The 12,096-nt window shown below is 27.1% G+C and overlaps 1 protein-coding gene across 1 annotated transcript in view; it reads right to left on the bottom strand.

The window, feature by feature from the left end:
• The window catches only part of LOC107451624 (uncharacterized), a 51,777-nt gene extending 47,934 nt beyond the window's left edge, over positions 1–3,843 (bottom strand). Inside the window, exon 1 of the mRNA XM_016067781.4 lies at positions 3,196–3,843. Coding sequence (XP_015923267.1) covers positions 3,196–3,631 — 436 coding nt within the window. The 5' untranslated portion in view covers positions 3,632–3,843. The remainder of the gene's footprint in view (positions 1–3,195) is intronic.
• Between the last annotated feature and the right edge of the window lie 8,253 nt (positions 3,844–12,096).

Below are 12,096 nucleotides of genomic sequence, written 5' to 3'. Positions count from 1 at the left end.
ACATAAATCGGGGAGCCTTTTAACGAAGTTCCCTCCAATTTTTTTCAGAGAAACGCGGGTAACTGCATCTAATAGTTTGGCCGGAATTTTTTTTTTTTAGAAAAAAGAGCAAGAAAGTTTTTTAAAAAAATTATTTAATTGAAAAAAAAACTATGTAATAATAAAACGACTAAAATTGCGTTAAATTATGATTAGGTACAAAATATGTCTTTATTCAAATAATGTTCCTTTAAGAAACTCAAAGCAGTTTACAATCAGTAAAATTATGCAGTAATATAGTTTCGAATAATTTAAAAATTGAACGGAGAACAAGTTTTTGAAATATTTATAAAAATAAATTACATTGAAGTAAACTTTTTGTGAAAATTTTTATGTTAAAAACGAATAAGAACAGATGAGAAGAACTTACTTTATTTACGAAACATTTCATAGAAAAATGATACTTTGGGGCACACTATATAAAATTTGTTATTTAAAAATAATCTAAAAAAAACTTTTTTGAAGAACTATTTTATTCTTATTATGCAAATAAATTTTTTGGTAGTAAAAATAAAAGCTATTTAAAACTATTTTGATGCTTTAAAAATGTAAATGAAAGTTTTCATTTACGGTATTAGGAAGTAAAAGCACACTTTTTGCAAACATAACAAAGGAATATTTATGTTATGATTTTCGCAATTAGTTGATTCGTATTGTATGGAAAATGACAAACAAAACTTTTTGAATTTCACAAATAAAATAGTTTAGTATCGATAAAAAATATTAAAAGATTTATTAAAATCTAATTCTGAAAAGAATGAAATAAATCAGAGAAAATGAGTGAATCTCATAAGTTTTCTTGTTCTCTATTCAGTGAATCAGATATTCTTTAAACAGAACAAATAATTATTGGCTTTTCTATGTTGTGTTAGTCTCTGTTCATTCGAAATCAATACAATCGTTTGTGTCATAATCAGTTTTAATCATATTTTTTCAGTTACACTGTTCTTTTTTCCTCCCGATTTTATTTATTTATTTTTAAAGTACTTAAATATTTAGCCTGGATGCGAGACACTTTATGTAAGACTCTAAAGAGGAATTCAAATATACCAAAATATAGGAAATAGCTGTATAGATATATGGAAATAGCTGTATAGATTAGTTCCTCTAAGGATGTGAATTAAAGGCCATTAAATTTTAATTTTTACTACCTTTATTGATTATTATGTCAATAATATTAAATGGAAAATTAATAGTTTTATGACATTATTAAAAATTTTTATTTTTACTATTAACTTCAATTATTTTGTTTAATTTTCAGTTAAATTTCCGTTGATTTTCATTTTTGCCCTTAAAAATGTATAAATGATTCTTTAATATATAGTCGCATTAAGATGGTTTTTAAATAAAAAAATTAATAAATAAACAGATTCCAATTCGTACATATTTTAGGCATATTAGCATGGATAATAACAAAGTTTTTTTTAACAAATAATGTTATTCTATTTGGAATAGGTATGAATAAATTTATAATCGGCAAATATAGAAGCTTAGTGAGAACATAGACTTATCTGGGCCATAAAATTTTTCTGAAAGACAGTCTAGAAAGTGTCAGAAAAAACAAACGAACAATGCATTTTCATTCTACTTTCGTGCAACAACAGATAATCTTTTAAATCATTCATAAATGCAATGTTGTGGTGTCTCAAACCAAATCAACTCCAGAATTATTAATATTGAGTATCTTTAAATAGATATTCTTTAATTCCTCTTTCCACAACATTAATTTTAGAAATATATATTTTTCCATTTTAAAGGGAAAACAAAAAGTCCCTCAGAGAACTTTTTTACCCAATTGTTTATGTAAGCATTATTTACTTATTTTTTTTTAAAATTCCTTTCCTATTTCTTATAGTATGAGTAACTATTTTAATTTCTTGAATTTAAGAAGCTGAGAAGAATGGGCTGACTGTGTCTTATAAATCTTTTTACTTAATTGTTTTTTTTTTTTTTTACTTACGAAAATAAATGCTTAAATTTGCAAAAGAAAACAAAATTACAGCCCTTATACTCTCCTTTCATAAAACTTTTTGTAGCTAAAAACTCTGACCAATTAAGTCAAATTCAGTTTTTAAGTAATAAAATTGTACCAAATGTTGCCCACTATATTAATTTTATCTTTTTTAATACAAAATATTTAAATCCACGTTTTTGAATCGCCAATTACAGAAAAGTTATTCAAACTTATAATCCAATGTTTGACTCAAAAGAAGCCAACAGTTTATACCGATGTAAATTAGTAACCACAAAATTAGCTATAAATAATTCCACAACTTCACTCAGTAAAAAGTGCGGACAAAACTACCAAAATATGATAAAAGTAACCTTGCTTTATAGGAACACTAAAAAGCTCGGTAATTTTTAATGATTTTGGTAGAATTAGCAATGAAGCATAGTTTTATTATGTGTGAGGAAATTTGGTAAATGTGGTAAAATTTAGTAATTTTATCATGATGCCTTAGAGCTTGGCATAAAAACTATTTATTATAAACCATTATTAATACTTCTCAGTTTTGTATTTTTTACTAAATGAGTTTTATACTAAATTTTGATAATATAAAAAAATATTTTTTACTAAATTTGGAAATTAAGAATTTCTGGTAAACAATTACCATATAAATGAAAAGATTACCGAATAAATTTTTTAAATACCGTATATTTTAGTTTTATTAACCTAAATTATGTTTTTAAATTTTTTTTAAAATTTCTTTTTTTTTTTTTCTTTTTTTTAACCAGAAATGTTATTACGGTATAGTATGGTAATTTTACGGTATAGATTGGACAACATTTGGTACAATTTTACTACTGCTTTCATGAAGTGATTATCATTGTAAAATATAATAGTATTTACCCTTGAGTTTTTAATGGTAAGGAATTCGATTCAAATAACCTTTCAAATATGTTATTATTTGAATTTAGAGGATTTTGTTTCATTATTAAAATGTGAAGACGATAAAAAATATCCTACAATGTGCAAAATATGTTACTAATTAAAATAAATAATTTTTTTACCATAACTAAAAATTGCTAAGGAAATTAATTACGTTTATTTTATCGATTTTTTTATATAAACTATTTTATCGCACTTGAATTTAATTTCTTCTAAATAAAAATAATATCCTTCAAGAGTCTTTGGTAAAAGAAATATAAAAATACCTTGTCCATTTGCAGCTTGCAGAGCAATAGCAGAATTCCACTGTGGTTGTACAAGAGCCCTTTGACCGGTTGTCAAGTGAGAAGACCATACATTAGGTTGTGGTAGTCTTGAGTGATGTGGAGTCATGAAACGGCGGTCATCCAAAATTCGATCCATTAAAAAAAATTCTGGTCCGGATATGTCGTCTGCAGTTTTTAGTTTGGGTCTAAAATTGGCATCATGTCCTGTAGTATGACCCAAATAAAATTCAGTAGGACTCCAAAGAGTAGGTCTTGGTGAGTTTGTCTTAGAATCTGAGAGTAGAGAAGCTACCGAGAAATTCGAGATTAATTCCGATGTTTCTCTTTTAGTGGGTCCCATTAATATTTCACTCTTGGTATCCACATTTTTTAACGCAGGACTTGGACTTCGTGAACAATCTGTTTGGGTATCCATTTCCAAAAATTAATTTCTTAACATAATCCCTTTCGTTGATTTACTTTGCTCAAAAATTAATTTTCTTTTGGCTGCCTGCATTGAATGAGCGGCCGAAGCAAACTGGTTGGGGCAGTAGTCTCAGCCCGAAACTGATACCCGTAACAACAAAATAAAATTCCCTCTCTTGGGGAGAAAAACTCCCTACCTTTTTTTTTTTTCTTAAATTAATTGAGAAATGAAGTAACCGCCTTGAACTAAATAGGTGCTGTGTGTAAAAAGAGGCACCACCTTAATGGGCGTGGTTAAGTTTTATAAAGGTCCTCCCATTGGATGAGTGTTGACATATCCTTGCCTCCCTTTTCGTCGTTCTGAAGATCCTCTTTTAGGTATGAGAAACAATTCTCAGTTTCTTTGATAGTAGGAAAATTTTTCGGACTTTAAAGCTGGCTTCTATTCACAACAATTGAAAACTTTTAAATAGTAAACTAATTTGAAATAAAATTATCGAACATCAAAATAATTACATACCGGGGAATAGTGCGGACAATCTATATTATATACATGTACGTGGTTATAAAATCAATGAGATTTTTAAAAAATAAAACAAAGAAAAAATTTCAAAAAGAAAATTTTTAAAAAAATTAAACGAAGTGGTATATAAACCACATATAAATAACATATAAACCACTTATAAGTACGCGGTCGAGGAAACTTCTTCTGAGTAGTTGTTTTAATTTAAATTATGTTTTATTGAAAGTTAAATTTTGTTTAAATTATGTTAGTACGGCATATGCGGAGAACAATATCAACAGACCGAAATGCTGGACCACAATAGACTTCACCATTTGCACAGAGAAATATATATTTGTACACAAATATTTATTCTAAACTTTAGTTTTTAAAAAGTAAACAAAGCTAGACGGAAGTAACGTATCCAATGACTAATGAACGTATCCAATATCCAATGAGCGAGCTAAGCAATTCGAAAGGAACCGCAAAAGCAGTTCCATGGTTCGACGAGCGTTGGCGAGCAGGGGATGGAGTTCCTAGTAATTCCTAATTTACTAAACAAAATTTTGAACATATCTAATATTTATTATAAATTTTTATTATAATTTTCTTATTAAAATTTAGCATTTTATTTCGATTTTAAGCATTTGAGATTTTATATTTTATTATACTGAACTAACTGCTTGGATTTGTGATTTTTTTAAATGTTTCCCTACTTTTTTTGCTGACATTTTTTATTTTTTTTTATTTTCGGATAATTAAAAAAATTGCGGGCTTTTTAATCATCGTCATGCTGGCTGCTGTTAATCATTGATGTACTGTAAATACTTGATAGATTTAATATTGATGCAACAAGGAAGCACCAGTGAAACTTGCGATTTTTTTCAAGAAAACTGTTGTGTTTATTTACATTTCTAAATTATGTTACATTTTTATTCTCATGATAAACTCTTTTTTTCTTTTTTTTTTGATCGATTAATAACTGGTTTGATTCCGAAAGCTGCTGCACTGCGTAGTCCTTAAAAGAAATTTATGAAAGAAAAAAAAAACAATTAATGCAGGAAAAAGCAATAAAAAGCAATAAAAATGAAAGATATGTGACAAGACAGTACTTCATCAGGGGACACACTGCCTGACAACACACAGGAGCCTTTCAGTTTTCAGTGGAAAAACCATAACTGACAGTGCCCCGAGGCCCCATAATGGATAGACAAATAAGAGAAAATCATTATAAGAATTGAAAAGCACAGAAAAATAATGAGCCGGCAAACACAACTTAAAAGTACACACAGTGAGACTTAAAAATGATATGCCAACTTATAAATAAAAATAGTTACAGTTACTGTTAGAATAACCAAATCAAAATAAAATATAAATTGCCAAATCAGTAGGAATTGTCTAACTTGTCCCACAGCCCATTCTAACCAAATTTCAGATTCCATCAAATTTATTTTTTGCAAACAGAAAAATATTATTTATTTTATAGAATGCAAAACGTGATCACTTAAATATATTGAACAAACAGGTACTGAGTTAAATAAACGAATTAATAGTCACAGATCAGTCATTAAAAACTTTCCTAAACATGATAATTCTGATATTAAAGTGGTTCATTTTCAAAAACATTCTTTCAAAGATATTAATATACTTATTCCTAAATAAATTGAGGATTTAAATTTAAGATTAGATTATGAAAATATTTTTATTTGTAAATTAAAAACTTTAAACCCCTATGGGCGTAAACTTTAAACCTTTTGTAAATTAAATGGAGAAGGTAACCTAGATTTAAATAGTGTGTGCATTTATAATAAATTGAGAATTTTTAATAATAATATTTCCTGCAAACTGAAAGGATGCAAGGGGTAAACGTAAAGGTGAAATTAAAAATAAATTTATTTTGGTAGTTTTCAAAATTTTCTGCTTATTGGATGCCAATGATTTTAACATTAAAAAGATTAGGAGTTTCATTTATAGTTAAAATGGATGATTAAAGAACAATTAAAAATTATAAAATTTTCTACCCCTGAATTTAAATATATTGTTTTAGATCTTATTAAGTTTAAACTTGCAATCAACAATTTTGATTTATTAAATGTTTCAAAAATTAAAAAAAGAATTGTGTGTTATTAATTTTCTTGATAAAGATTTTGAAAGGGGTTTGCTACCTATGACTGTTAATAAACTTTCCGAATATTTCCCAATTAAAGAGAAGATCTGGGTTTCTCTTTGTTTCAGATATTGTAAGACTTTAAAGAAAAGAATTTGTAATTATAATTTCTATTGTAAAAATTTAAAAGATTTGGAGGATATTTGTTTGTGCGAACAAGAGCATTTTAAAGATTTTGTTAATAATGATTTTAAGCACATTGTCACTGGTGACCTTAACCTAATTAATAATAAAGATTTAAGATTTCTCATGGGACTTGGACTAAGTTAAGACTAAAAAAAAAAAAAAAAAAAAAAAAAAAANGTCTAAAAAAAAAAAAAAAATGCAAATAATGTTACTTAAGTTTTATTCTTGCTTCAATCAGTAAGGATTTAGATTGTTTTTGTGCGAAATGTTCAAGAAAATTCAATTGGCCTTTAGAGGGATTTAGTGAATGGAAATTTTATGTACTGTATGATTTCAAATAGAATTTTTTAAACAATAAATGTAAAATACCAGGGTTTTTATTTGAATTCTGATTTTATTAAATATATTAAGGAATTGAGCTATAATTTTATTATTTGTGTCGTTGATAAAGCCTCTAATAACTCTAATAATTTTTTGCTTTATGTGCAAAAATAATTTTTAAACATTTAATAAGTAAAGAATATGAAAACAATAATACTTTTGTCAAAATTATTAATTCTAAAAAAGAAATTGATAACAGAATTTTGACTTTTTCGAAGAAAATAGGATTAAAACTCAATAGTTTTAATTACCCTTATTTATTTCCTACAATTAAGTTCCACAAAACACTAGTTAAATTTAGATTTGTAACTTGCAGTACTGGCTGTTATAATTCTGCTTTTCGTAAAAGATTTTTTAGTTATTTAAACATTATTTTAAATAAGATTATTTCAAAGGATAAGCATTTTATTACTAATAACAACCAAGACTTTATTAAACATTTAAATAACAATAATATCAATAATATTCCTACATGTGATTTTGAAAATATACCACGCAAAAATTTACCAATATACCACACAAATATTTGTTTAGAAATTTTTGATAATTATTTAATTAATAAAGACCTTAATAAGGAGGATTGGATTTATGTAATGAAAACATTTTCGAAAATTATCTTTTTAATGGTATTTGTTTTTACAGACAAATTAAAGGTATTTCAATGGGTAATTTTTATTCAAGTAATTTTGCTAATATTTTCTTACATTATTGTGAACATAAATTTTTACAACATAATTTCGTAATTTAGTTTAGATTTATTGATGATTTAATTATTTTTGATTGCAATGATTTTGATTTAATTAATGATATTTATCCTAAAGAACTAAATTTAATTAAGACAAATACAGAAGATAATTGTGCATATTTTTTAGATCTTAAGATTAAAATTCTTAACAAAAAAAGTTTCATTGGATTATACGATAAAATAAGGGATTTTAAATTTAATGTAACTAGTTTAACATATTTTAATTCCAACTTGTACTTTAGGATTTTTAAGTATATTGTGATTAGTCAAATTCTTAGGTTTAAATTTATTTGTAATAATAAAACAGATTTTCTTTCAGCTATAGGAATTTTCAGGATTACCTTAAAGAATAATAATTTTCCTTTTAGTTACTATAATTATGATGTTTTAATTCGAAATATTTTAAATACATTTAAATAGTTTGGCCGATATTGAAGCCCACATAAATAGGCCTATGCGATGAAATTTAGGATTTATTTTCCAAAGCAAATGGCAGCATTTTTTAAAAAAATTTTGCTCATTGAATATCTATCTTTTTGGTTTCCTTTTTCAAGATTTTCAAATAGGGGTCAGCACTTGATTTATTTATAATATTTTCTCACTGATTTGGCAATTTATATTTTATTTTGATTTGATTATTCAAACTGTAACTGCAACTATTTTTATTTATAAGTTGGCGTATCATTTTTAAGTCTCACTATATGTACTTTTAAGTTGTGTTTGCTGGCTCATTATTTTTCTGTGCATTTCAATTCTTATAATGATTTTCTCTTATTTGTCTATCCATTATGGGGCCTCGGGGCACTGTCAGTTATGGTTTTTCCACTGACAACTGAAAGGCTCCTGTGTGTTGTCAGGCAGTGTGTCCCCTGATGAAGTACTGTCTTGCCAACGCACATATCTTTCATTTTTATTGCTTTTTATTGCTTTTTCCTGCATTAATTGTTTTTCTTTTTCTTTCTTAAATTTCTTTTAAGGACTACGCAGTGCAGCAGCTTTTGGAATCAAACCAGTTATTAATCGATCAAAAAAAAAAAACATTCCAGGGGATTCATAGTTTATCACTACATCGGATAGACTCGGATTCATAGTCTATCACTATAGCCGCTTCTCTATTATTCCCTATATGGTTCTTTTTGTTTTTGTCTGTAATAATCTTTGAATCTTCCACCCGAAACGGAAAAAAAAATTCTTGTCATTAGAATTTTATGTACTAATAGTTCTGGGAATTGTCTTGAAGCATGCAACGTTATTTAAGCAAATAACGGTGCGGCAATATACGAATTTCATAATAAAAAGCGTTTCCGCAACGGAACATTGTGGGCCATAGATTATTAAGGATCCACAATTTCCTGACATTGTGCTCAGCATTGCTCTCTTGTATGCCTTACTTACCAGGCAAGCTAGTTCCCATCGATCTGAAGCTGGGTGGGCTTCAAGCCGCCTCTGGGGGTCGAACCCTAGTCCTTCACAATGAGAGTTCATTACCTTAAGCACTTATCCTTTACGGCTCACTAATTTCATAATAGTTTTTGAAAATTATTGTTTGCTTACATTGTTTGAAATATAGAGTGAAATTTGCCAGAAAGTGAAATTAAAACAGCAAAAAAATCCATGTGAAAATACGGACTTACTCCGGCAGCAGAGATTTCAGAAGATGTTCGTAAAAATTTTTTAAACCTTAACTTACGAATCACACGAAATTTTATAATGTAGCAAATATAGGAACAGTCCGTAAAATAAGCATCATTGGCCATGAAATAACTATTACGATCGAGGCGTACATATATTGGAGATATTTTCAAATAGTAGCAAGCCATGGTTACGATACTAATAGTAATACGATACTTTTACTTCTTTAGCCGTATCTAATTATGTATAATAACAAGTAATAACAAAATTCTTCTATAATTCCCTCAACTTTGTTATCCTTTTCTCTATAACTTCGATAATAAGCAGCTTCTCAGAAAGTGATAAATTCTTCACCATTAACAGTTCGGATATTGGTTAAAGAACATGGTCCAGAAACGTATTAAAGCAAAAACTTAAGGAAAAAACTTTCACAATCATTAGAAGAAACTGCTTACAAACGTACAATAAGTTTATCATCTTCCCGTTGGCGTTTCTTTTCCATTTATGATCAGATTGTATTCAGACATGATGTTTGAGAATTGAAATATACCTGCATTATCTTGCTTCTAGATTATCAGAATTCAACTTTTAAAAGAAGCCATAGGTTGAGTAACACAATTTTTTGATTGTTATGCATCTGATTCGCGACTTTCTTGGATATTGATAAACTGTTGTCGGGGCCAATGCAGTGTGTCGTGTGTCAACATAATGTGTGTCAACATAATGATCTATTTCATTAATAATAGTGCGTTAACTCAAATTTTCTATTTTTACATAAATTCTGTCATGTCTTTTACAAACATGCCTAAAAAGGCACTTACATGCCATTATACTTTCACAATACTTCACACTAACGTGGTAATCATACTTCATAAGTAAGTATGAATTGTATATTCTAATTATAGAATTATCATCAGGAATTTACCCATTTGTTATAAAAATACAGTAAAGAGGAAGACCATCCCCTTAGATATCAGTCACGTCATTGAAAGCATCTGAATTTCTTACATATACCGAGGAACTATCAAAACATGGAGTACCTTGCCTATGAAGTCAGTGTAGGATTACTTTTCGCTGCAAATTTAGAACATTTGCTTTGTCTTTCCCCAGGATTTCATGAGCGTTTTGTGTCATTCCTTCTTCTGAGAACGAAATGAATGTATAAATGCATGAAATTAAGCTCTAGAAGTCCTAAAATGTAAATTTAACAAACTGAAAATATTTTTAATGAAATGATTCAAAATTAGAAAAAAGTTAATCGTTAAATTTTGTTTAATTTCAAACTCCGAATCTATATTTCATGTTAACTTTATAAACATTCAGTAACAATTTCAATAATTCTTATTCTTTCTTTTATTTAATCTAAGTAAAAATATACTCTACTCTTAATTTTGTTTTTATTTAAAATAACGTATACGTAAGCACGTATACTTAAAACGCAATTGCTAAAAATTATTTTAATATTTTTTTAAAATTAAATAAGAAATAAGAAATCACATATAATTTAAAAAAAAGATAAATAAAAAAGAAAAGATATGCTAACAACATAATTAATGTTGTCATTTACATATTTTCCATTATATTATTTTAACATAAATTTGCTAAATAGTTTGCTGAAATTACATTTGCGTTTAATTTAAAACGATGCTGCAAGTGTGGATTGTCACGCTCGCTACAGGAGCAGATCACACGCTTAATAACTATAATTAAAATATTAAATATTTCTTTGTTTCTGAAATTCAAAGTAAGTAATATACTATTTTTTAATATAAAGTATCAAAACTTGACTCAAAATTTTTTTTCCATAGAGANGTATATATATATATATATATATATATATATATATATATACCTGTTCAGCTATGTGAGACCATAAAGCACAATGATTTTTGGCAGAATCTTTCCACACAGTATTACTTTATAAATTAAAACAAGCAAGTCAACGACTAAATTCTTTTCTATTAAAATATGAAATAGTATACACATTTACAATTAGTATTCAAAACACATTTAAGGAAATTTTCATCCACTTTTTTGTGAGCTTATTTGCATTAAATAGATATTTATAATACTTTCACCTCCGAGAAAGAGGGTGAAAGTGTTATATATTTCTGTTATTAAACACTCTTCAAATCTAAAGAGGCCTATATCTTCTTGGATTCTAGATTAATCTTTTTTTCGATATTTTTTGTAGTTAATAAACTTTGGATGATTGTATTAGTAGACAGCGCCTTTCAAAAGAGGTAAAAAATAATGGTTTTATTGGAGTAGGAGAAATAACGTTAGATAATTTTCAGAACATTCATGAATTTTTCCTCAAAATTCTAAAACAATAAAAAGAGCGATTTCTGGTTTTGAGTAAGTAATTTAAAACTGCGCGTTTCTCAGATTTTAAGTTTCTTAAAATCTAATCTTATTGCAGCTTAAACTGATGAAAAGCTATTTGAACGACGCTAAAAATACATAAAAACAAACATGCGTATCAAAAATCTAGTAACTGTTAACTATTTAAATATCTTTCAAAATCTGTTGACTGTAAAATAATACTGTCATAATTTTGAATGAAAAAATTAATAGAGAATCTAAAATAATATTGTAAAGGTTGTATTAAATTAAAAATGTTATGCTAGGAAATATAAATTTTATTTATTACTTCAAATGAGATTTTGCTCGATACCGCTAGAAATATTTTATCACAATAATGTTAGAGAATGTAGTTTTTTTTTTAAAAAAAAGGTGTTTTACATTTACTAAGTATTTATAAAAAAAAGTAAATAATGGTTTAAATAATTTCTTCCAAACTTTTTCTAAATCAAATTGTGTTTGAGCTCCATCTATACGAGTTTGGAGATTGTAATTTTAGAAGTGCTTTGTGAGAACATTTTTGTGTGTGAACGCTTCGCGAAGAGCGCAAATAAAATG

Source organism: Parasteatoda tepidariorum, chromosome X1 (assembly GCF_043381705.1).
Source record: "Parasteatoda tepidariorum isolate YZ-2023 chromosome X1, CAS_Ptep_4.0, whole genome shotgun sequence".
In the NCBI taxonomy this organism is placed as follows: Eukaryota; Metazoa; Arthropoda; class Arachnida; order Araneae; family Theridiidae; genus Parasteatoda; species Parasteatoda tepidariorum.
This window is presented reverse-complemented; position numbering and strand designations above follow the sequence as displayed.